General features: G+C 39.5%; 1 protein-coding gene across 3 annotated transcripts in view; it reads left to right on the plus strand.

The window, feature by feature from the left end:
- SUCO (SUN domain containing ossification factor) overlaps positions 1–26,527 on the plus strand; it is a 39,680-nt gene extending 13,153 nt beyond the window's left edge. The window contains exons 4-25 of one of the 3 annotated variants that reach the window (XM_069862372.1): positions 1,306–1,451; positions 4,201–4,341; positions 4,524–4,674; positions 6,958–7,078; positions 7,307–7,431; positions 7,912–7,979; positions 8,648–8,755; positions 9,130–9,235; positions 11,800–11,820; positions 12,054–12,109; positions 13,111–13,202; positions 13,920–13,985; positions 15,841–15,915; positions 16,381–16,477; positions 17,488–18,645; positions 19,393–19,480; positions 20,755–20,859; positions 22,612–22,766; positions 23,115–23,206; positions 23,723–23,762; positions 24,395–24,450; positions 24,590–24,748. In XM_069862372.1, the coding sequence (XP_069718473.1) occupies positions 1,306–1,451; positions 4,201–4,341; positions 4,524–4,674; positions 6,958–7,078; positions 7,307–7,431; positions 7,912–7,979; positions 8,648–8,755; positions 9,130–9,235; positions 11,800–11,820; positions 12,054–12,109; positions 13,111–13,202; positions 13,920–13,985; positions 15,841–15,915; positions 16,381–16,477; positions 17,488–18,645; positions 19,393–19,480; positions 20,755–20,859; positions 22,612–22,766; positions 23,115–23,206; positions 23,723–23,762; positions 24,395–24,450; positions 24,590–24,603 (3,081 nt within the window). In that variant the 3' untranslated portion in view covers positions 24,604–24,748. Of the gene's footprint in view, positions 1–1,305; positions 1,452–4,200; positions 4,342–4,523; positions 4,675–6,957; positions 7,079–7,306; positions 7,432–7,911; positions 7,980–8,647; positions 8,756–9,129; positions 9,236–11,799; positions 11,821–12,053; positions 12,110–13,110; positions 13,203–13,919; positions 13,986–15,840; positions 15,916–16,380; positions 16,478–17,487; positions 18,646–19,392; positions 19,481–20,754; positions 20,860–22,611; positions 22,767–23,114; positions 23,207–23,722; positions 23,763–24,394; positions 24,451–24,589 lie in introns of all 3 variants that reach the window. The other 2 variants (XM_069862370.1, XM_069862371.1) reach the window with 2 other exon arrangements.

The following is a 26,527-nucleotide window of genomic DNA, read 5'->3' on the forward strand; positions in this document are numbered from 1 at the left end:
CTCAGGTTTGCTATCAGACTCATCTTTCTAATAGAAGAGAAAAACGTGAGCTGACAGATCTTGCATTTCCTGTGTGCATAAGTAATAATAAGAGTAATGTAGTGTTTGTAGGTACTGACTAAATAAGCCTTTCCAAGATAAAGTAAAATGGGGTATTATAGGCATGGGTGTCTCTTTATAAAAAAACATAAATCTTCTTGCTGAGGTCTTTTATATAGATCAAGGTTGGTGATCATAGCAGTCCATGTTAGCTGGTGTCTCTTTGTAAATAAAACGTAAATCTTCTTGCTGAGGTCTTTTATATAGATCAAGGTTGGTGATCATAGCAGTCCATGTTAGCTTTGATCCTTCGTGGCTTCTGTCAGTCGCATTTCCTTTGTTAAAATGGAAAAAGGGTTGTGTTTCAGTAGTATGTGTCATTATTCCCATTAAGTTAGTGCTCAATGTTAAATCTTACAAAGTCCACTGTTAAACATGATTGATTTGATATTTTTAGATTACAAGACAACATGCATAGGGTGTACTTCTGACTGTATATGGCATGGTTTAGGTATGTGATTCTACAGTAAAACATTCCAGACCTCTTCATGGTCAGTTAGGCAACTCAAATATACCAGCTATTGACAAGAGGTTTAGTAGCATTTTCTTTGCTGCAAGATTTAATCTGACCCATTTCAGTGGTTATGTACTCTTCCAGGTCTAGAAAGCTGTGTCTTGGTTATGCTGTACAAGGGCTTATGAAAACTGAAAACCTAGAATAAATAAGACTCAAGACTACTAGAATCTCAGAAGCGATAAGCCATTTATTTCTTTGTTCAGTTACAACATAGAATAGACTTCTACATCATTTCAGACCTCCACTGGAGTAATAAATTTGGAAGCCTTCCCAAAATTAAGCTTAGGGTGAAAATAGTGAATGGAAATTTTATTGTAACGGAGCATACAAATAGAACCATTGATTTCAGTTGCTGAAATAGTCGTGCTTGTTTTCTTGCAGCTGTCTTTTTATAGGAATGTGTGGTTGAAGAAGCTGTTGTGTTTGCCTTGTCCAATTCATATTTCTACACTATTGTTGCAGACAATGGAAGAGAGTTGTAACTATTCCAGAGCAGCACTGAATAACACCTGGGTTTATAGAGAAAGAAAATCTATTTCTGAGCTGTATTGCTGCCCGGTTTTCAGGTTCATTGATGACAACGATTTGAACTACTGAATGTTAAAATTCAGTAGTAGATGTTATTATTGTACGAATGCTTTCCTGTTCAAGTTTTGAAAAACATATTCTCATCTGTCATGTTCTCACAGAATACAGAAATGAGCAAAGTGGGCCAGCCTGAAGTTGAGATTCCATCCTCAGTAGATTTAAACGAAGCTTCGTCTAGCTTAGTTGCAAGCACTGAAAACATTTCCAGTTCACCTACCTCAGAGATACCTCCAGTCTCACAGCCTGAGTAAGCTTTTTTACTTTATTGTTTCGATCTTTGAGAGAATGTCACTTACTCTGATGTTAAAAGGGTTAACTCTTCAGGTTTAGCAGGGATAAGACTATACTGCTACATGCAGTTCTTTTGCTGTACTTTAGTTTGTGATGTCAGTGATAATGGAACATGCCATCACTTACTCAGTGCGTGGATTAATAGTTGTGTATTGTATGAAGTGTCAGACTATTGCCATTACCAGTTTCTTCATTACCGGTATCTTGGGGGATAGATAACTTGTGCTATAAAACCCTTCAGGTCTTCACCAGTAGGATTTCTGCCCTTCACAAATGTGCTTTCATACTTGTGATGATAAGCACCAAGGCTGCTTCAGCAGTGACCTGTTTTCAGTTAAGGAAGATCTTTGCAGAGTTTTATTTCAGGACTTCAAACAGAGCAGTCTTAAATAAGTTCTGATTTTAAGACACTAGGTGAAATGGCAAATTTTAGAATAAACATAACCAAGACAGTTTGTAATCCAGGTACTTCATGGTGTATTGCAGAGCTACCTCTGCTGCAGGCAGTCTGCAGAGCTGGTGTGCCTAATTTTGTTTCAGTTCTTCTGTGGAATGCTGTGTTATGGAATGTGAACTGCAGTGTAGGAATTCATCTGTGTATACTTCTAGGTACTTCCACAAAATTCTTCTGGGCTTTTTAATGTGTTCTAGGAGGTATATGTTCTTCTGATTGTCTGCTGATAAAGATCTAGTACTATGGTAGATGAAAATTCAACACATTAAAAATGACGTAGACTTCTCTTTGGTGTTTTGGAATTTTTAATAGTCCAGTTTTCCTGGTATCTTGTAATTGCTGAAAACAGTCTTGCTGTCATAGCTAGGGCCTACTAGAGTGCTGAATGCTGAGACTCGATCTATGAAACATAAGAAAATGGAAAACTTTCTGTACTGTTTAACTCCAATATCCAAAACAGCTGTAGTCCAGCTGTTAAACTGTTAATCCAGTCTAGTTAAACAAGATCTTTAGAAAGACTCAGTTGCATTTGTTATCTTTAGACAGCATTTTTCCTATTTAAATGTGGATTTCCATCAGTGTAACAACATCCAGCTCCCTTAGGTGTTACTGGACTAATATTCTGGCAGGGCCTCCTAATCAAAATATTCTGGAAGTAATTTCATTTCGAACTACTTACTTTGTATTATATTTTTTTTAGGACAGCACCAATTGTAGCTTTTCTATATAGAAACATCTTGAAAAGTAATCTGAGCTCCTCTTCTGGCTGCCATGCAAAGGGTGCTTGGTAATGCACTTGAAAAATTAAGGCTAAGCTGCTCACAAATTAAAGAACCCAAAGGAGAGGAAGCACTACAGCTTTTAGGCTTGTGCTATTCACCTTCTGCCAAAATGAGTTACTTAAGGCCAGGCAGGTACACCCTGGTATCACAGTATTTTTAAGTTTATGCTTTTCTGTAATTTATTCAGTTGATCATTACTCGTGTTGTCATCTATTTACTGAGATTAAGAATTTGTGCAGCTTTTTAGGTGTAGTGGTCAATCTTACTTCAGTCATTGAAGTGTAAAATGCAGAGGTGAACTGCATGTATCTCGGATGTGTTCATTTTGGAGCATTTGGAGAAACTGCTTCCTGTTTGTGGCCAATAAATTATTGTATTCTTAGTGTTTTAGATTTTGCTACATAGTGAAAAGTCTTGAATACGTATGAGTTTTCCTTGTTTAATACTATGGGAACTTAAATGTATGAAAGGTCTAAAAATGTCTCCCTGTGTCTATTATGGTGCTTCTGTTAATGATTACAGCAGTCAGCACCAAAAAGATCCCCTTTTAAGTTGCCAACTTACTGTTTGTGTTTTTGCAGCTCTGTATCACTATATTGGATTAACCTAGCTTGCTGCTGATGTTGAAGAAGGCTTATGTTGAAATTTAGGAGGCAGGGTAGATTAAACCTAGTTTATAACCTAGATCAATGTGAAAGTTGTCCCTGTATTGGAGAAAGGAGGAAAGTCACTGAAGTTATTTTTTGCCCATCTTCTCCTCCCCACCCATTCCATCATTCCTAAAGAGCTTGTAGGGAGGCTTCCTTTACATTTTTGCTTCAGATGATGCAATGTGTTCAGCCTTTCTGAGAGAGAGGAAGTACAGCAGTGGGCAGATCAGCTACTTTGAGCTGTTGATGCAGCTTGGATAATGCTCTACTGGATTACCTCGCTTTTCTTACACTGGCAAAAGAAGAGAATCTAGTGGAAAGGAAGTCTGGGTGGCTCTTCTACATGTTTTTATGCCACCTCTTTTCTCCTCTAGTGTTAGCCGAGTTCTGTTCTGACCACTGCCCGTTGGCTTGGGAGCAATAGGAGCTTTTAGTGGTGGAACTTAGTCTTGTGTTTGATTCCTTTGAAAGGGAAAAGAAAATTGCTGGCAGTTAGGTAATTGTGAAGTAATTAATTTCTAGTGATGAAATTATCTATTTCAGTGTTTGGTAAGATGTTAGATGAGGGTTCTGTGAGATGAGAAACTAATTCAAAGTTCCTTTGAGAGAAGCGGCCTTGAAAAAAAACTTCTGTTCTTGCATGGGTACAGCTGAGAACACAGTTCCACAAGCACAGCGTACCTCATTCCACTTCCCTTAATTATTTCCGTAAGACTGTTGCTTTTTTAAAAATTTCAAATATCTTTAGTTATGTGGTTGATTAGCAGGGTTACTTGTGTTATCAGAAGGGTAAAAAGCATGTTGTTTCTTTCCCTTCAGTGCAATAGAAAATTCCCGTGCTGATATCCCTGTAGTCAGCTCTAGTGAAGCTGAGCAGTCAGAACCTAACTGTGATATTGGTGGGACACTTGAGGCTGATCCTCAGAGTGAGCCTTCCTCTTTTGTCAGTGCACCAGAAAGGTGAGTATTGAAGTAGGTTGTGAGTCTGAATGATTTAAAGGTTGTTAAGTTGTTCTTCTATGTCCTGGCCTGGCAACAAACATGCATGTGCTTGCTTATCTACATATTTGTGTGTGTGTTTAATATTGCATATGTCTGAAAATTTGTTCAGTTATAGGTCCTAATACTCTTACAACTTCCAGCCTTGCAGGTCAACATATAGAGAACATATCATCTTCACATGGCAAGGGAAAGAAGACAAAATCTGAGTTTGAGTCAAAAGTTTCAACAGCTGAGAAGGGGGCAGATGAGCAAAAATCTGCTCTGAATGCCTCAGAGAACTTAAAAAGGGAGGTAAGCAGTGCTGATACCTGCTTAGTGCGCACAGGAGCATAACGCCCTGTGCTAGGTTACCACCATTGTTAAAGATGAGCGATAGCTATCACCTTTCTGATTGCTGCTGTATAAATGCAATGCCCTCACGCTTTGAGCACTGTGTGTGGTTTTAATGTTGCTGTCTCAATTAGGGTGTAATGAACAGGAAGAAAAAGGCAGCAAGGTTGACTCATTGGCACAGAAAAGTTTTTGACCCAAGTTTCTTCAAATACTTGGGGGAAATAAAATAAAACTCTGTAGAGCAGAATCCAGGAGAAACATTCTTCGTGTAATGGATACGTAAGCTGGGGATTCCCTCAACATGCTGATTTTTTTTCACATAGGTTTAAAAACAAGGGTAGGGAGGCAGTAAGTTTATGGAAGAGAAGTCTGAGAGTTAAATCTTGACTGAGTCAGGAAGATCTGAGTAGCAAGCAGATGGCTAAAGGTAAAGATGGCAGTTGGAGGAAATACAAAATGTTTGTTGAGTTTTTATTATTTCCTAGGAATCTTAGTTGGTCACTGTGGGCCAAAAAGCGTAGACAGATCTCTCGTACTTAACTGTATGGCTGCTTTTGGTTTTACTGAGATGCTTCCCAAAGCTTACATTTTTAAATAGGTGAAGAGTGACCAAGGCCATGTCAAGAACATTTTTCTGCTATTTTAGAATCACGATTAAGCTGTCACTAGTAATTTGGATAACTCTCCTGTGAGGAGAGGCTGAGTGCCCTGGGTCTGTTCAGTCTGGAGAACAGCAGACGGAGAGGAGATTCCATCAATGCTGATCAGTATCTAAAGAGCAGGGCTCAGGAAGAGGGAGCCAGGCTCTGCTCAGTGGTGCCCAGCAACGAGACAAGGGGCAGTGGGCACAAACTGGAGCATGGGAAGTTCCACCTGGACCTGAGGAAAGATCTTTTTCCTCTGAGAGTGACGGAGCACTGGAACCAGCTGCCCAAGGAGGGTGTGGAGTCTCCTGGTCCAGGATGATCCAAACCTGCCTGGGCGTGCTCTGGTGTGGCCTGCATGATGTGGCCCTGCTGTAGCAGGAAGTGGAGCTGGATGAGCACTGGAGGGCCTTTCCAACCCCTACCATTCTGGGATTCTGTGATTATTGAAGAATACCATGTGCCTTAAAATAATTACATGTAGTCAGGAAGAGTCTTCTAAAGGACTTAAAGCACATTGATGTAAACCACTATGGAAAATAAAAAAAGCCAAGATTTTCTTTATTTAACCTAATGCTTTAAAAACCACAATTTAAATAGTTATGGCATTGGCCACAGTTAAAAGCATGATTTCACGTTGCTTACCCAGCCAGTTTTTTGACTTGCCACTTTCATTGTCCTCCTAGGAGGCTCTTACATCTTGAACTTTCTTGAGAGAGGAAAGTACAGGGTGTTTTTAGGTCCTCTTACTTCTAAATATGCGTGTATGTATTTTTGCATATGCTACATCTAAAGTTCTGTTGCAGTGCAGTTATGTGAAGGATTTACTTGTCACTTTTGTTCAAGTACATGGGTTTGCCTCTTTTTTAGGACTTTCAGCTATAGAATTATATGTGTAGTAATTCTTGCTTTAAGTACAGAGAAAATGTCAACCTACAGAGCAGTCATTTTGGAAACTACCAGAAAATGTTGCCTACAAAATAGCCTCTACACTTGAAACGTCTAGTAATACGTTTTTGCACATCTGGTGGTGTGCTGGAAATATTTGTATGAATGAGAAATTAAGCCTTGAAGTGGTATAGTGTATAGTTAACTTAAGAGTTGCTACTTTGTCAGGCCAGTCCAATACGTTCTTTGATCACTAAACATTAAATAAAGCATTTTAAAATATTGTTTCTTTCTGATGGGTTTTGAGATGCTCAGAAACTCCAGGGCGTCTCTGGAATCTTGATATGACCAACATGCATGTTGGAAGATTTCTGTTACAGGGAAACCTTTTCTCCATAGGAGGCAGAAAAGCAAAAATTTTGAAGAAAAAGCAGATGGTTTAGTTTTTGCTTAAAAGGTATTAGTTTAGCCACAAAAATTACTAATGCCTCTGTAAAATAATCTGTAATTCTGGGAGGAAGTCATCACATTTTTTTCTGGGTTTATGTTCGTACTTAGGCACTAAGTTTTTAACTTGGATTCAAGTGATGCATCTGCTGTTGCCTTGATAAGAGCATGGAATGTTTTAAAGCATTTAAGTTCACCTTTGTTTTCTTTGTTCCATTGTTTCGTGAAAAATATTCACAATTGGTCGTTCGCTCTTTTGCAGAAAGACTATAAGAAAACAGGAGAAATTGACCCTACATCAGTAATGACTCCAAAGGACCCTGGAGACATTCCAACATTTGATGAATGGAAGAAGAAAGTCATGGAAGTGGAGAAGGAAAAGAGTAAGTTCAGGATTCATTGATTTGGTCTAAGTACAGACCGCTTTTGTCTTGTCTCCAATTTGAGTAGTGAAACTGTCTGAATTTGGTATGTGGTCTGGAACTTCATTGTTCTACATGAACTACATAATTGATAGCATTTATTACATAAAAGCAATGAGCAGAAGTTCCCCGAAAGTGAAAATGTTGTTTGTTGTGTGCTTTATGGTAGCACTGTTTTCTTGTTCCTAGGTCAGTCAATGCACCCTTCTGCTGCTAGTGCACAGCATTCCACAAAAAAGGTCCAGAAAAACAGAAATAACTATGCCTCTGTAGAGTGTGGTGCCAAAATTTTGGCAGCAAATCCAGAGGCAAAGGTAAGCATTTACTAATTATTAGTGTGCATTATTTCAGTTTACTTTTAAGCAAGAAGTAGTGCAAAGTACGCTTATTCAAAACTGAACACTGATTTTTACAGTAGTCTTTTATTTCTATGTTCTGATTTATTATGATTTTTGATTTATTAAATGGAACATAAACTATGGTCTGTCCCTTTCTTAAGTGGGGTCACTATAGAGAAGCTGATATCTCTCGAGGTAAATTTATGAGGGAGAGCAGAGTATACTCAGAAACTGATCATCTGAACAAAGCTGTATTAAATAACTCGCCCTGATGAATAAGCTGTGTTTGCCTCAAAGTACTATGGCATAATTTCACGTGTATATTATTTTGTTTACGTTGTTGTGAAACTTGGCATTAGTCTGTATAGCTAATAGCAGAGTTATTTTTGGAGAGAGGGCAAAACTACTGTGTTAATATCCATCATACAATTTAAAATATCGATTCTCTTTATACAGAGCACTTCAGCTATTTTGATGGAAAATATGGATCTTTATATGCTAAATCCATGCAGTGCTAAAATCTGGTAAGTTACTGATGTTTGCTTGTATGACAGCATGGTTATAGTGTCCATCAGAATGGGACTGTTTGTATCCCACGGGCTGACTTGACCTTGGTGTGTCTCTGCCTGAAATGTGTCTGCAAGGAACTCTTGATAGTTTTAGCACTACATGTTTCCAGTGTAGAACTTTGTCTCTAGTATTCACCAGTAAGATTAAGAGGATAACTTCATTCGCTTTAGTATTTGTAGGTTTTGCATAATTATAATCTTGCAGAAGATAAAGCTCTGGGTGTTCATGTAAAGGTTTCTGATTTCTTTCCCAAGCTGTCAAGTAATTGTAGGACACATGGTCCAAATTTATCATACCGTATCTTAACTGGTATTTCGGGTTTTGTTTAAATTGTTTGCTATCCTTAGTTTTTAGTGCTGTGACTTTTAGTTGCCTTTCAGTACAAGATGGGTAAAGCTTTTGTAGCTGCAGGTGCTTTTTAGAGTTACTAAACTGGATATGCAGGTAAATGTCACTAGAATGTCACTAGTGATTTTTGAAGGGACCAGCAAGGAATAACTGTACTGTATAGCATCTTTGTGATGTCTTTATAGCCAGTGAAGCAGTAACAATGTAAAGGATTGAGGATTGTAATTGTAGAAGGAAAAGCACTTTTTAAAATGATTTACTTTTCGTTTTCAAGGTTTGTTATTGAGCTCTGTGAACCAGTTCAAGTAAAGCAGCTTGACATTGCAAATCATGAATTGTTCTCTTCCACTCCTAAAGACTTTCTGGTGTCTATTAGTGACAGGTATGTTATTAAAACTTGCACTTCTGAATGAAAAGTGAAATAATTACTAAATGAATGGCTTCATGAAACATGTATGGCTGTTACTATGCAAAGTGTAATGCCTTGTGAAATTATGTGTATGCATATTATCAGTTATTACCTTTCTCTTCCGTGGAAAAGGCAGCTGAAGTCCTAGAATACATGGTTTGAGTACTTTCCATGCTTTTTGTATTTTTTTCTTTGCCACCTTAAAAATGGGAAGACAAAGTTGTTGAAAGTGGCAAAGAAGCAGTAAAAATTATACAGTAGCTCAGTGGTAGATGGCAGAGTGTAAAATGAACATAAATGAACAGCAGGTTCTTGCATTTTATCTGACTCCATTGTTTCTTTTCTAGGTATCCAACGAACAAGTGGATTAAACTCGGTACTTTCCATGCAAGAGATGAAAGAAATGTCCAAAGCTTTCCTCTGGATGAACAGATGTATGCAAAATATGTTAAGGTAACTTAACACTGCAAAAGCACCCATGCTGCTCAAGGAAGGACGAGTTTGCTGGGCTTACTCTCTATAAAAAACTTCAGAGAAACTTATTATCAAAGCATGCTTTACCATTAATTGCACTGCTTTCATTAGTGGCGCTCGTGTGATCAGCTGTGTACTAAACCCTTGGCACACAATCGCAAGTTACCTTCCTCATAATGGTACTTGAGAGGATATTGGGAAGCACCTATTGCCTTGTGTCAAAGTACGTATGTAGTTGCTGTCTGAATGAAGACAAAATTCAGCAATGTTCTAGTCTTAATTTGACTTAACTGTTTCCTGAATTTGAGTAGTATCTACCTATTTTGTCTCAGAACACACATGTTTCTTGATACTTTTGTGCAGTACTCTGCTATAAAGTTTTAAGTGAGTCAGACAGAGTAAGCATTTGAATTCTGATTCTCATCAGTAGACTTTGGTGCAATTTTGCAGTTCTTCAATCGTAACTGAGTCATGCAAATAACTTAGGCTTATGGATACTGGAGCACTTGCTGTGATCTCTGCACCTTCAAAACAGCTTGCAGCCAGCTAATTTTACTCAGGAGACTTAAAGAGAATAAAACTCCATAAATACTGTGGTACATGGACTAGGATAAAAGCTTTTGTGAAAATATTGGGATGTAGTGGAAGTTTAAATTCAAATAAAACACAGGCTTTTTAGGTCCTCTCCAGTGATGTGTTATCTGCTGGGCTGAGACCAATGGTATGAGGTCCAATGCACTTGTGTTGGGGCACAACAACCCTGTGCAGTGCTACAGACTAGGGGAAGAGTGGCTAGAAAGCTGCCTGGAGGAGAACGACCTGGGGGTGTTGGTTGACAGTGACTGACCATGAGCCAGCAGTGTGCCCAGGTGGCCAAGAAGGCCAATGGCATCTTGGCTTGTATCAGAAACAGCGTGACCAGCAGGTCCAGGGAGATTATTCTCCACTCTGTACTCAGCACTGGTGACACCCCAACTCAAACACTGTGTTCATTTCTGAGCCCCTCACCACAAGAAGGATGTTGAGGCTCTGGAGCGAGCCCAGAGAAGAGCAACGAAGCTGGTGAAGGGGCTGGGGCACAAGTCTTATGAGGAGCGGCTGAGAGAGCTGGGGTTGTTTAGCCTAGAGAAGAGGAGGCTGAGGGGAGACCTTATTGGTCTCTACAACTACCTGAAAGGAGGTTGTAGACAGGAGGAAGCTGACTTCTCCCAAGTGACAGGGGACAGGACAGGGGGCAATGGCATCAAGCTGCGCCAGGGGAGGTTCAGGCTTGACATCAGAAAAAAAATTTTCACAGAAAGGGTCATTGGGCACTGGAACAGGCTGCCCGCGGAGGTGGTTGAGTCACCATTCCTGGAGGTATTTAAAAGGCAGGTGGATGAGGTGCTCAAGGACATGGTTTAGTGACAGATAGGAACGGTTGGACTCAATGATCCAAGAGGTCTTTTCCAACCTGCTGATTCTATGATCTTCCAATTATGGTGGTTGCCAAAAACAAAAACATTTTGGTTTGTGCTATTGAATTACAATTTATGCTTCCATGAAAGAGTAACTATGAATGATTATCTAACTTCTCTACCCAGAAATTCTGCACAATTCACAGGATAAAAATGTCATTTATTTTTAACTCTGCTTTCTGGCTGAATTAATGCCTTAAGGTAGCTGGAATCTTGCTTGTCACTGAAGTTTCAGAATTACACTAGATGCTTTGGCACTTAAGCCCTTGGCGGATCTAATGTTCTGCCTTGAATCGTGTAGCAAGGTAACATTTCCAAAGAATTGGTTTTATAGTGTTTTTGCTTTACAGCACAAAAAGAAAGCAAGTCCTAAGTGTGCCAAGTCTACAGAAGAGTCAAAAAAATTTGTCAAAAAGTTTGATTCTTTTTGAAGTGGCTTTAATGAACTTCTACCAAAAATAGTGGCATTTTTTTTTTAAGAGTGCTTTTATAGGAATAGTTGTCTTGATCTCAGTGGCAGATTATTGCAGTCCTTCATTGGTAGTGTCTACCTAATGGTTTAGTAAATGAATTCTGCACTTGGAAATTATTTTAGATAAATAAATAAATATCAGTGTATAGTCACATTCTCACTAGAAATCCATTGGTGACTGAAGTTTCCAAATGTGTCACCGGGTGCTCTGTACACTTTGTTCCACTAGCGTTTCTGTAAATTTGAGCATGTTATGTTGAGATTGTAGTGCAGCAGTACAGAAAATACATGTTATGAAGGGTTTTTTTTCCTTTTGATTCACTTATCTGAATTCTTCGAGTGGAAAAAATAGACTTAGTAAATGTAACCCATTTCCGTTTAAGTCCATTAATGAAACGTATTGCATGTTACCTTCTGTTGGCAAGGTGTGAAATCTAAATGAAATCTTGCTGCCTAAGGCAGATGAAGTAGTATTGCAGCTTTATCCTTTGTAGCTTTTATCCTTAAGCACTTCTACTACTGAATTCAAACCAACAGAACTCGTAGTTGCCTGTGGCATGTGTTCAGCCTTTGTACTGACATTTTTTTTTTTCTTTTCCTTTCTCTTGCTTTAGATCTTCATCAAGTACATAAAGGTTAGCAACCTCTTCTTTTGGAATGATGAATGCATGGGGCTTGGGGTGTTCTTGCTGCGACTCAGCACTTTAATGCATGGCGAAAGCAAATCTTTCAGTCTTTCCTATTATGGGCAATCTACAAATGCCTTGAGTAAACAAAACTTCCAATTTCAAGATTGGATTTACATGTTAAATGAACTATTACCCTGTGGGTCTTGAGAGTTTTGTTTTAAGTACTTTTTATTCTTCAGGTGGAGTTGATATCACACTTTGGATCAGAACATTTTTGTCCTTTAAGTCTTATAAGGTAATATCTTAAGTGTTTTGCTTTTTCTACCTACTTACAGTGAGGATTAGCATGTTCTGATAATAGTTGGACAACAAGTTATAGTTTTCAGTATGTTTAAGTTAGTTGGAAATACTGTGAATTGAAGTAGTGGCCTAAATTGCCTGCTGCATAGCATACTTCAGAGCTTCTTTAACCAGATGTAAATTTCTGGATTTGATTCCCCAGTATGTAAGGAATAGTTTGTGGGAGAGGTGTTAGGAAGCAGAAACTTGAGCAGCCTTACAGGAGGGACCTAAGCATTTCAAGGCTGACCAAGGAAAACAAGGAACACATGGTGAACTAAGAAGAGCAGGTGTGGTGAATGCTTTTGGGAAGCTGCTGTGTTGTATGGCACCTCAGGTACATACAATTAGTAATGCTTGGAATATCTAAATCAGAACAACTGTGTGTAGTACTGAGAATAATCAACTTCTGTACTGCTCCTAAAAACAATGTCAATTTTTCTGTCAAAGTTGCATCAGGATTTGAACCTGGGAACTCTAGTGTTGTAAGCCCAAATATATATTCAATTGACAAGATTGCTTTAAACTGGTTTGATTTGATTTTGGCAGAACAAGTCAAAGAGAATGTTACGTGCAAAATGAAGTAGTTGTGAATAGGTATTCAAAGATATTAAAAGGTGAAGCTGGAGTGGAGATGTTAAGAGCTCACGGAGGGTGTAAGACAAGGAAGTGTGGGTGTCAGCTTGAGTTTAAAAGGAGGTAAAGTCTGTTTGGAATTGCTAGAATTAAAATTGAGATCTTGTTTTGGTGCAGCACTTTAAAGCATGCAGTGGAATTTGTGGATATGAGTTTGAGAAAATAAGGTTGATCTTCATTAACTGAAGGCAACTATTGCTTATCTAATTGGTTTTGCTACATACTATGTAACAATAATGCTCATCTAATTATCAGTTGTGTTGAGTAACTACATGATGATGGACTAATATTAGGTTTTTTATTTTAAAACTTTTTTCACAGAGTATTTGGTACTAGCATGGTTGAAGAGTACGAAGAAATAGCTGATTCCCAGTACCAATCAGAACGACAAGAACTCTTTGATGAAGACTATGGTAAGCAAGTAACTTCTGTGTTTTTAGCCGTTCAGACGTGTCTTGTGCTGGCCTGGTGGCTCCTTGTTTCCTGCATGTGCTAGATGATTTGGCGGCTGAATTCACTTTTAGTCCTGTTGATGGTATTTCAGCATTTCTGGGCTTATCCAACAGTCCTTTTAAACAATATCTTGTACCTGTTTAGAGGGTTACTTTAAAATGCTAGAATTAAGTCTGTTTCACTTGGAAGGCAAGGCAATCATATCTTCTTGTGCTAGCAGTAGTAAAGGATAACGAAAATAATCAAAGCAGCTCACACAACAGCTTTATTCTTCACGTGCATAGCCCATTCGCTGAGGCTATATGATCAATGCTGCAAGCAATTGGGAACGTGTGTATTTGGGCTTAGCAGACTGTTTAGATAAAAAAGTATGAAAATGCTGATCTCTGGCCCTCACAGGGAGGAGGGGGGGAAATACATGTATGAAGCAAAACGAGCTGTTTGCATCTATGTCATGAATACTGGGGGAACTGGAGCTTGAACCCTGGATCTCGTCGCGTTTCTCATTGCTCAGAGCTTGATATTTCAGTATGTAATCTCTGTCCTTTAACCATTTCTGTTTTATTTTCACACTGTCAAACCAATATAGTCAAATGACATGTTAAAACTTGAGATTAATATGTTTGTCCATGATATATTTCATTTTGATAGTCGTAAGTGTTCTTCCTTCTACATAGATTATCTACTGGATTACAATACAGGGGAAGAAAAACCTTCAAAAAATCTCCTTGGTTCTGCTACAAGTGAGTATGATTTATTTATTGCTCTGCTACTTGAAAATGGAGTGGCATTTTGTGATGCAACAGCTACGACTTCCGTATTTTTCTGATAAAACAATTTATTGCCATTCCTATTTAATTGTATGGGAATAAATAGTAACATTTCAAAGTTGTGGTATCATTCTTGGTGTTATAAAATTAGAACTTTCCAGATCTGTTTTTTGGAAACTTGAGTTTCTGTACTTAAGGATCCTGATCCCTTAAGTTAATACGAGTGTTGCATAAGGTTGTAAAATAACCGGTACTGCAGTGCTGTAGAACTTCACTTATTCAGGAACACTGGACACGAATGAATAGACATACATAAGCTGGGTGGAAGCGTCGATCTCCTGGAGGGTAGGGAGGCTCTGCAAAGGGATCTGAACAGACTGGACCGCTGGGCAGAGTCCAATGGCATGAGAATTAACAAGGCCAAGTGCTGGGTCCTGCACTTGGGGCACAACAACCCTATGCAGTGCTACAGACTAGGAGAAGTCTGTCTAGGAAGCTGCCTGGAGGAGAGGGACCTGGGGGTGTTGGTTGACAGCCGACTGACCATGAGCCAGCAGTGTGCCCAGGTGGCCAAGAAGGCCAATGGCATCTTGGCTTCTATCAGAAATGGCATGACCAGCAGGTCCAGGGAGGTTATTCTCCCTCTGTACCTTGGCACTGATGAGACTGTTCCTTGAATACTGAAGGGGCTGGAAAACAGGCCTTATGAGGAGCGGCTGAGAGAGCTGGGGTTGTTTAGCCTGGAGAAGAGGAGGCTGAGGGGAGACCTCATTGCTGTCTACAACTACCTGAAAGGAGGTTGTAGAGAGGAGGGAGCTGGCCTCTTCTCCCAAGTGACAGGGGACAGGACAAGAGGGAATGGCCTCAAGCTCTGCCAGGGGAGATTTAGGCTGGACATTAGGAAAAAATTTTTCACAGAAAGGGTCATTGGGTACTGGAACAGGCTACTCAGGGAGGTGGTTGATTCACCTTCCCTGGAGGTGTTTTAAGGCACGGGTGGACGAGGTTCTAAGGGGCATGGTTTAGTGTTGGATAGGAATGGTTGGACTTGATGATCGGGTGGGTCTCTTCCAACCTGGTTATTCTATGATTCTATGATTATATAACAGATGCTCAAAAAAATATCATACCTAGGCCAAGGCTGTGGCTATTTTATGATTTTGACTGAATAGATTGTAGATTTTCTTCTTCAAATCTTTAAATATTTAGAATTGTTATGTTGCAGTAAAACCAGAGCTGAAAGTTAGATTTGGTATTAAGGAGGAAGGTATGATGCAGTGTGACAAAGACTCAAGCTTACTTTGAATGAAGCTTCAGTTTTCCATCTGTCCTGCTGTGGACATCGATGTTCAAAGGCAGAATTTTGTCTTGCTCATTTAGCAAATGATATTTATTGACTCACTGATTTAGGGCTATTATGAAAATGATCCAACTTTTCTTTTTTAGAGTTCCACCGTTTGAGTGTCCAAGCTTTAAATTTCTCTCTAGGGACCACCCTCAGTCATTCACACACCCAGATTGTCAGAAAATTCTATGCTTAATATTCTTCTATTTGCCTTGCTCTTCCTTGGTTTCAGTGGCCTAATGATCATTGAGTTGTTCTCACTGGCATTAGAAGGTCTAGCTGTTAAGTGTTACATAAAAGTTTTCAAATATAGGTTTCTAGCTTATAAATTTATTTAAAAGCAACAGATGCATCCACTATAATAGAATGACCATTTTTTTTGTCCTTATGCTGTGATTCTTCTCAATCAAGTGTTACAAAATAGCAGATTTCTGCATGGTCCTGATACCTGGGCCTTCTTTGAGTAGCTGTTTTCTCTTTTAGATGCAATCCTAAGCATGGTGAATATTGCTGCAAATATGCTTGGAGCCAAAACTGAGGAGTCATCTGAAGCTGAAGGTATGGGGTTTTTTTAGATGAAAAGCATTCTGGAAATTTTAATATTTTTATTTTTTGTTTAATTTTTTTGCAAGGAGTTGTATGGTCTGTGTTTAAATGATTTTTTTCACCTTTTATGGCCTACCTGATTAGTACTGTAGATTTCTTATCTACTGACTGAAACATGGAACAAGATGCTGAATTTGATAGAAAAAGAAGAGATACAAAGATAATGCGTATTTACTAAGCTGTATGCTGAGATATTCACTACCTGTAGTACCCGATGTCAGTTGTGAAGTCTGTCGTGCTGCATTTTCCTGGAAATATGTTGATACTGTCCCTAACATCATATATGTAAACTGTCAGCAGCACATTCATTTGGTAGTGCTGTTAACAATCTAAAATAAAAAATCCAAAGCCCCAAAATTCATTGAAAACCAGGATGGGTCTTGAGGTTTTATGTTTGCATTTTTCTCCCTCCTGCAGCAGGGAACAAAAGTGTGTCTGAAAATGTCACTGCCACCCCTGCAACTTCAACAGCTGCTCCCAGACTGCCTGAACCAACTCCTGCTCCTTCACCAGAGTAAGTAATGGATGTTGGGGTTTTTTCAGTGTGTTCCTAGCAGAAGCTCACATGAATAGTCTGGAGTCCTTGGTAGTAACATGTTCAGATAGGGCTCACTGCCTTAAACAAGTAAAAAGGTAAGTATTTGTTGAAATGTATTGTATGGTGAAGCCAGAGAAATGTATGGCTTTAGTTACTATTCATAGCTATTTCCATTATATGTTTTGGTTTAACACTTGATTAAATGTCAGTGCATCACTTATTTCTTACTTATTTGTATCACTTTGCTTAGAAGAAGTAGCAGAATTGTTCTACTGCTCTTGGCTGTTGCAGGTTTCCTGTGTGGATGGTAAAATACTCTTCCAGGTTTTGCAGTTTGTCTCCTGCAAGGGAGACTGATTGGGGATGTAAGTTTTGTTGCTGAAATTTCAGCTAAGTTGTGTGGACAAAAATTCTGGTTTAGGAGCTTTTTTTTTTTTGCTAGGCTTTCCATGATGAAAATATGTATGCAAAGATATGGAATTGGGTTGGGAGGAAGATTCATACATAAATATTCTACAGTGGGGTTTTTTCAGTTGATTAGGGTCAAGTTGGCTACTTAATGCTGAAGCTCTAGCTCTTAAATGTTTAGACATGACTCACGCTGTATTTAGCGGCTTTAAGATCAATGGGAAGGTTGTGGTTCTTGCGTTTGCAGTTGAGGACTGTAGCAGAGGAGTAAGATGCTAGCTGTGTAAGGATTTAGTGATATTTGAACTGTGGCTTTTTCAGGAGTGAGATAAGGGGCAGTAATCTGACTGAGAAAGCTTGCTGCTTGAGAAGCCAGAGTGAAATAATTTGCTTACCAGTCCGGATTGAAAGCCACAAGAGAAAACACTGACTTAAAGGATTTCTGGCTATGTCCATACAGGCTTTTAGTCGCTGGAATAAACTTTGCAAATTTTCTGAAATACCCTACTTTTGCAGTCTTCCAGACCAGGCATGTACAACTTCTGAGGTAACATGCTGCCTTTAATCTTTCCTTGTAGACTTGTTACAACAGATATTCCACGGATGGATAAAGAGCGGTTAACTGTGGGTTTGACAGAAGAAAGTCCCATTGTTCAGCTTGTACAAGAGTATGAAGAAGATTCCATCCAGTCTACAGTAACCTTACTGCCCAGTGATGATCAGGAAGAAGAAGTATCGGCATGGTTTGAACTTGAGACAGAAAAATACTGCTACAACGTGGCAACAGCATGTTGTATTACCACCTTTTCAGAATATCTGTTTAAATGGTGTTCAGATGTAGAAGCCATGCATCAGCAGCATAGTAAAACTGAAGGTAAACAAGGGCAAGATTACTCTGCTGATGTTCCACAGCCTCAGGCAGTTCAGACAGAATCTATACATACCTCAATAGATGAACCTCTACCTGAGCAATTAGATAGCAAAGTTGAGAAACCATCTGGATCTCCTGTTGCAGTTGACTTCAGCAGTGAGGAGATCAGTAATGAGACCACAGATTCAATTGAACTGGAACCAAGCCATCCTCAAACTGTATCTCAATCCCTTCTCTTAGAAGTTACTTCTGAAGTTAAGCCATTGCCGACAACAGACATGGTGTTGAAGCCTGCAAATGAAGATGCAGGCTCAGTAGCACCAAGGGTGACTCCCCAGCTGGATATGACTGAGATCAGTGCAGAACCAGAAAAGGCTGAGATCTCTACTGCAGAAGAAAACCCTATAGCTTCTGAGACTAGTGTGGCCACAGAGGTAAAGGAGACGATCACAAGAGAGGCTATTGCGACACTGGTGATTTCAAAGCCTACAGAGACTGTTCTGCAGCCTGAACATACAGGGGGCATGTTAGCCAGTGATGCTGGAGAAGGAAAAGAAAGCACTCCAGAAGTGCAGAAACCCATTTTGCCTCTTGTTGAGTCTTCTGTGTCTGCCGAAACAAAAGAGGATGATATGGCAACTGAAGAAGCTTTAATGGCAGTTCCAGTCTCTGGGGGACCACAGAGAACAGCAACGGACTTCTATGCTGAATTGCAGAATTCCACAGATCTGGGCTATGCTAATGGAAATCTTGTTCATGGATCTAATCAAAAGGAGTCTGTTTTCATGCGTCTTAATAACCGCATAAAAGCCCTGGAAGTAAACATGTCTCTCAGCAGCCGTTATTTAGAAGAACTTAGTCAGAGGTAAGTCTGAGGAAGGCTGGTAAGTATGTAAACATGATTTTAGCCAACTATACAAAGGAACATACACAACAGAAGGTAGTGCAGTGGAAGTGGAGTATAATGTAAATCACAGCATAAAGCTTCATGGAAAATTGAGAAAAGTACCTAATCCTAGGTAGTTACTGGAGACCTAGCTGTCCACAGGTAGCAGCAGTACCCTTGATTTATTTTCAGATACTATCGCATTTATTTTGGTTTTGAGGACTATTGCTGTAGGTTTTTTAAAATTTTAAAGTGTTGCCAGGATATAAGTGCTAATCCTATCCTTAATCCTTTCAACAAAAGGGCACATCCTTCTGCTGCTGTTTAAACTGAATGACACAGAGCTACAGCCTTTTTACTAAACTGATTGTTTCCACTTAAACTACTGTATTACCTGATTGAGGAAAGGAGTGTCAAGAAGGGAACCCATGATTTCTTGCGGGATGTATGTAATTTAATGTTTTTCTGTGATGCTTCTTAGCCATAGGAGAATCAGGACAGTGTTGAAATAGAATTGACTTAAACCTTGGTGAAAGACCCATCATAAAGCTGGGAAGAGACACGTACCTGTTTTATGCTTGAAATTTAAGACAAAATACAGTGATGTTTTAGTAAAACTTTGGACAAAGAGAAGCTTTCCTGTTGTATAGTGGGATATCCAAAAGAAAAATCTAGCCCTAGAAGTCTTGTGCAGTAGCCTTACTGACCTTATGCTCTCTGTTTTAGGTACCGAAAGCAAATGGAAGAAATGCAGAAGGCTTTCAATAAGACAATAATAAAACTTCAGAACACCTCAAGAATAGCAGAAGAGCAGGTATGGCTTCTTGGAGCACTTATCTGCTTTCCTGCTTTGGAGAGCTTACTTTTAAGAAAGAGTTGACAGGAGGTGCAGAAATTCTTTCAGTTGAAGATTTTTATTAGCTGCATGTCTGCTTTTTAAAAGCATCCATTCCATGCTTCCTGATTTTTTTCTCTGTAATAAGTTTTTTATGTTCCCAGTTGTTTTAGAATAATGTAATCCAGCTCTATTTTCTGATTTTGTGTTTGAAAAATCAGTTGTCTAATGGTAGTGGCTAAAGCTCCTAGATGTCTTTTAAATGATAAAGTTATCTAGTTTTTTTCCAATCATTTTTTCTTGGTTTGTTTTTAATCTCTGGTTTAAAGTAGGAGTAGATAATTGCCCTGATGTTGCCGAAGAGACCTACCCTCTACAAAGGGATGGGGTACAGTAACAGCTTACACCAAATTAGAATTTGAAAGTGTATTGTGTGTGTAACAGAAGCTTTAGTTAATTCTTTAAAGTGTGACTTAAGGGACTGGGAGCTTAAGGAGATGTTTTTCCTTCTCTGCTGTGCTAGCTTTCTTGATGAGCTGTGAAATTCAGCACTAACTACAGTGCTGAATAATCACTAAAGCAGCTGTGCTTGTGCCATAGACTCAACCCCAAACTATCTGAAAATTTCTGCAGTGCATTCTGAGGCTTGTAGTTTGCTCATCCAGCAACAGTGAAGAAAATTGCAGCCCCCCCCCCCGCCCTTTTCTTTTTTTTGTGATAGCAGTGGTCAGTCTTAGGTGCTCCTCTTGGTTAACATCTGCGATACTTTGCTCGTGTTTCCTAATTTCTCATAGGATTAAGGATCTGGTTAGGGCTCTTTCCAGGATGTGATAGCTGCAAATAACTTGTTCCTGGCTGGCTTCGGCTCCTATCACTAAGTGGCTGGCTCCCTGGTGAGGCCAGGGAAGCTGTGCATCAGCCCTTAGACTGCAGTTATGCCCGTTCATCTGCATATGCAGTTTGTAACATGACAGTACTCAGCTTCCCGATAGTCACTGCATGGAGCTGGCTTCTTCACCTGCCTTGAGTGAAGACAGCAGAAGCCAGTGTAATGAAACCCAGAATATTGATCTTTTTGTGTATGTGACTAGTGCTGCTTAAGCAGTTTCAACTGTTAAATGGTTGTTTGGTTGAAAACAATGCTGAATAGGTCACATGGCTGAAAAATGCCTTGCTCTGTCAGACTGCTAACTAAGTACTTGTGTGATTTGGAACCTAATTAAATAGCATGGCCATGGCTTTCTTTAATGCAGGATCAACGGCAAACAGAAGCAATCCAGCTGTTACAAGCACAACTCACCAACTTGACACAGCTAGCTTCCAATCTGTCAACAGTTGTGGAGGAGTTAAAACGTGAGGTAATTATAATTTAGCAATATGGCATGAGGACTCAAAGGAAACAGATGCATAAATGTGTTTTAAGAGGCCTGGAGTCTTCAAATGAGACTATTGGTTTGGGAAGATGTCTGTAGTGTTGCTTTCAACTACTTTAGCAGCTGGCCAAGGGAGAGGAGGAATGGAGTAACTTGACCTTGTGGTGTACGGCAAGATGGGTACAGCACTGTTTAACCCAGGAATGATAAATGATAAAAACTTAGTTGGAATAGCTTAATATCTCAGCCTTTCTGTGGTGTATTGGAATCAATATTGTTCTGTGAAGTTGTTCCTAATGAAACTAGAAGACTAACCACTGACTTTGTAGTGGCAATAATGGGATTTGTTTTACATATGGAACATTCGACAGTAAAGGGGAAATGGTAGAGTTCAGGCTTCATGAACTGTTCTGGGAGTTGCTGTGTTCTGTAGCCAGTTGTATTGCACGGCTTTATCTGTTACACAGCTTCTATAAAATGAGGTGCTTTGCAGTGTGCAGCATTTGTAGTCACTTAAATACTGACAGACTCTTGCTGTAGAGGTTTTCTGTTTAAGAGCGTACTGACTGCAGTTAGGGCTGAGCTGTAATAACAGATATCCGAGTATGTGGAGGGTTGCGCTTTTAGCTACTGAATGGCAGACTCATGGCTAAGACACCCTTCTCCTTTCCTCGTTGGCTATTGTAATCTTTGGAGATGAGGGGAATCTTGGCAGCAATACTGAGAACACATTCTCTTAAATGTTTACATTCTTCAGCCTGGGATGGGATTTCAAGCAGTACCATAAACATGACCCTTTTTTGTCCATATTGCCAAAGAGGATCCTTGAGCTGTTTTCTGACACTTAGTGAGGCTCCTCCTTTGCCTCGCTAGCTAAGCTCCTGTTCATGGTGGTGTGGTTTTAATCAGAATCTGACAGTGGCGATCAGAAGGGTATGTTACATGCATGTGCTGGAAGTTGAACACATAGCTTTCCTGAACTTGGCTCTGGATGCTGAATCTAGTAGTGTGAGACATTTGCTTGTTATAAAATGGCAAGTCGTGTTCCTTATCTTTTCTGGAGTCTTTAAATGACTTCTAGATTCTCTCAGTGTGTTTAAGATATTTTTTTATAGGGAAAGAACTATGCAATTCATTTTTTAAAATAGTATCTGCAAAATACTCATAGATTTCAGCTTCCATAAAAATTGTAGTAAGCTTTGTCTGTACATATTCAAAAAATGCATATTCAAAGAAAAAATCCTTCCACTAGGTTGTGAAATGGAAGACTATTCAGCAAAATGAAACCCATTGAACAAAGTGAATATGGTGTTATCTATTCCATGAAACACTGTAATGTCAGTTAATGAAAATCATCGCATAGAACTGAGATAGTATCACATCCATGTCAACTGTAAAACAGAGAATTTACTTCCTTAATATGCTTTCTTATGGAAAGACAGGTTTGAATGCTCTTTGCAAGAGGTGGCTATGGTAGTACCATTGTCAGTGAAATCTCTTGTGTTTTTACCAGCAGGTGGGTTTTGGCCTTCAGTTCTTGAATGTTTTGTAGCCAATAGACTGCATCAAACTTCTGAAAAATACTCAGAGTTCAGCAGTGTTTAGTGAAATTGAAGGAAAGCAACTTGAAAATGTGTCAGTTGTGTTCCTTTAAAGATATTAGCCTTTAAAACAAAAGAATAATAGTGTTGTTAAACTGTTATTTTAGTGTTTAACAACTGCATCAAACTCTTCCAGGTTTCTGAATGGCAGACCTACCTTGTGATTGCTCTGATTCTCTGTGTCATTCTGGGCTTGATGTTTTGTGTGCAGCGGTGCAGAGGTACTTCTCAGTCCTGTGAAGATTACCTCTCAAAAATTCCCCAAAGTAATCACTACCCAAGCCCCAAAAGGTAACATGTTTGTATTTGAAACTTGCTTGTTTTTACAGCTTTTATTGATTTTTCCTAAATCCACTGCATCTGACAAACCCACAAGTCTTCCTTCTGCAAACTCAAAGATAGCGAAGTGCCACTACTACTCTATAGTAAACGCTCTCCTAGGAGCATTCTGGGGCTTCTACACTTAACTTGCTTTGATAGCTTGTTGCAAATGCAGCACTCTGTCTGTCTGCTAGGAGTTCTTGGGCACCTCCTGAATAATTCTGTCCTTCTGCCAAGGATTTTTCTTAGTGAAAAATGTATCTGACAAAGTAGTGAGGAAGCTGTGTTTAAAAAAGCTTTGTGGATTTTGTTTCCTAGATGTTTTTCCTCCTATGATGATATGAATTTGAAAAGAAGAACTTCTCTTCCACTGGTCAGATCACAGTCCTTTCAGCTAGCTGGTAAAGAAGGTACTATTCATATATTATACATATAGGCTCAAATGTTACTCTGTTGGTGATACACAGTGTGTCTTACTATGAGTGTATGAAAAGGGAATTGCGGTTCAGAGACAAAGTACACTGGATTATCATAGTTCACGTATATGTTCTGGAGGACAAGGTGGTTCATGAACAAGTTACCAGACACTTACAGGACTATGCTAAAACATTGAATGTAGTCTTTGCTATCGTTTATAATATACAGTTATTTTCTTGGGGTTAGTGGCAAACCATGCAGGTGTTCAGGTCTAGAAAGCTATTTTTTCGGGGCAGAAAATAGCTTTTTTTTTTTTTTTTAAATGCCAGTTATGGGAAGTCCTATTTCTGAGAAGTGCTGATTTGCCTATCTTTGGAACTGGCAGATGTTTAGGATCCATATTTATCAACTTTAAGAAAGTTCAATCTGTCTTGGCTTGGTTAGGAGGAGTGATCAAATCTTTTCAGTATTCACGTTTCACTTGGGAGAACTGAATTTTGGTTTCTTAGGCCATCATCATCATGCAAAACCAAAAATGTGCAGATTATAGTAAGTACCAAGTATGCAGCTGATACTGCTTTTCTGGGTGCAGCAAACTTGCTTTTTGGGTTTTTGTACTGTGAATAAGACTGCATGAAAAAACTTGGATTGAATTGAGAATGTGTTGCAGTAGACACTAGCTAAGGCATAAACTGTTTCCAGATTCTCCCCTGCTTTGGCTTGGAAGAATGATTTACTGAGCCCTGGCACGAGAATGCCAGGCTGGTCTCGTTTCAGTCTGAAGATCCGTGCCTTTGATAGTTACACATGCTTCTAGTATCTGCCCTGTCATGGGCAGGCTGCACATTAAACACTTATTTTGATAATGATTGTTTTGTGGAAGCTAACCTTTGCTGACTGTTGCTCCTTTTCCCCAAGGGATGTTCTCTGCACCTCCTCTATGGCCTAATCTATCAGGAGGAGCAACATTTTCAAGTGTCTGTCACTGACAGCTGTCATGGGGTGTTCCTGTGTGTTTTGACTTCACTTCTCGTGTTCATGTGTTGTGTTTCTATTAACTTAGAACAGAAGCAAAAATGTGTGTGATAAGTGGAATATTATATCATGCTATTATTTATTTAGAATTGTATTCTATAACTGGCTGTGTCAGGGCTGCTAAATGTGTGATCATTCTCTTCCAGTGGATCCAGGGGACCTGTACATCGTCGAACCCCTGAAGTTCTCCCCAGAGAAGAAGGTACAGTGATTGTGGGAGGGCAGGCTGAGCTGAGCCTGTTTCTGTCGGCAGGTGGTGCATGTCTCGTTTCAAAGCTTGGTTTTTACACTCTGCTTGCCTTCCAGAACCTAACTGTTTCTCTTTTCACTTTTGGTTTCAGAAAAAACGTTGTAAATACAAAACTGAAAAAACTGAGTCTGTTAAGTCAACAACAGAGCCTCTGCATCCAGTAGCCAATGGGGAAATTAAAGGAAGGAAGCCGTTTACAAACCAGAGGGACTTCTCTAATATTGGGGAAGTTTATCACTCTTCGTATAAGGGTCCTCCATCTGAAGGAAGCTCCGAAACATCATCGCAGTCTGAAGAGTCCTATTTTTGTGGCATTTCAGCATGTACAAGTCTGTGCAATGGACAGACCCAAAAGACAAAAACTGATAAGAGGGGTATAAAACGAAGACGGTCTAAAGTTTCAGACCAAGGGAAGCTTATAAAAACTCTAATACAGACTAAGTCAGGGTCAATGCCAAGCCTGCATGACATAATCAAAGGAAACAAAGATATAACAGTGGGAACACTCGGTGTCACGACAGTTTCTGGACACATCTAAAACTAGCTGAACTTCTCAAACAGGAGAGTGTTTGTTCATTTGAGAACAGTCTGTGGTATTCTGTGGGAGGACAGTGGGAGATGAAGAGCTCAACTAATTGGAAAGTATTCAGAAATTTGGTTTCTGCCTTTTAAAATAGATGGGATTGTGTCAATCTTGGCTATAAGCTGCAGCTTTACACGGCTGATAATTTCCTATGAGAACAGCTTGGGGGTGGGAGGGCAGGGTTCGTTTTATAAAGTTTTTTTTTCACAGTTCCTGGGACAGATTTTTCAAAACCCAGTTTGTTGGGTGGAATAGGGATAAAAGCCTAATCCTCTTCCTTGAGCTTTGTTCCTATTTCTTGCACCTTCCCATATTTATGTGCCTTTTGTCTATTTATAATGCCACTGGAAGAGGGGAGATACAGTTGTTTGTCATTTGATTTATTTTGTAATTTCTCTAGCTTTTTTTGAAGATGCAACACTACAGTGCTGTAAAGGGACATGTGTTGGCCTTCAGCTGGCCTCAGTAATGTGGACTGGATACTGTAAAAATGCTGATAGGTGGACTTGCCTGACTAGATTCTGGATTTGCAAACTCGATTGAGGAAAATACCTCACTAGGGATGGTGATCCTGTTTATTGCCACCTTCATTTACAAATCGGAGCTGGAGCCTGATGAATGAATGACAGTGGCACTTTAGGATTTCCTGTCTGTGATGGGATCTTAGGCTGATGAATGCATTTGTTCTCTAAGCTGACTGCTGTAGTTCTCTGAAGAAAGTGGATGGGGAACACTTGCTGTTTCTGTGCTGAGAGTTCAGGAAAGGTCTCGGCCAGGGAATGGGAGCATGAGCTGGACTGTTCTCCGAGCCAGCTCTGGATATGCTGAGATTGCAAAGCCTTGGAAGTCTGACCAGTCAGGCTGGTTCAAAGTGGGTGTTTCCATAACGTTTGCTTTTGTATTGGCTAACAAATGTGCAGTGTTCGTATGGCTGTTATTTTCATATCCAAGTGTTTTTATTTTGACTGTGATTGTGTATTTGGATACTATAGGACGTGTGATTGCTAAAATGTTGAGTGTGTATCTGAGTGAGTGGAACAAAAGGTTATTCCTTTTGACAGTTGTTACAGGTTCACATTGGAAAAAATAAGTTAACTTATTGAGCACTTTTAGTGGTACCCTTTAACAGATCTAATGCCTTTCTTGGGTGTTGTATGTAATGTGACTTATTTAAAGCCTTCGGTTTTTTTGCTGCTTTCTTGTTAGTTCATGAATTCTTTATGATGATGTACTTTTGGAGTTGATCTGCACAATTAGCCAGTCGGAGCAGATGAGCCAGACGTGTCGAACATGAATTCAGAAGGGTTTCGAACCTGGATGAGGAAAAAAATCACATACCACCTGAGTGCAGCATACATTGCTGTGGAACAAGAGTATGTAACTGCAGAGCTGTAGTGCCATTAGAAACTGTGAATTTCCAAATAAATCTGAACACTTTGTCTTTAA

This window comes from Phaenicophaeus curvirostris, chromosome 8 (genome assembly GCF_032191515.1).
Source record: "Phaenicophaeus curvirostris isolate KB17595 chromosome 8, BPBGC_Pcur_1.0, whole genome shotgun sequence".
Classification (NCBI taxonomy): domain Eukaryota; kingdom Metazoa; phylum Chordata; class Aves; order Cuculiformes; family Cuculidae; genus Phaenicophaeus; species Phaenicophaeus curvirostris.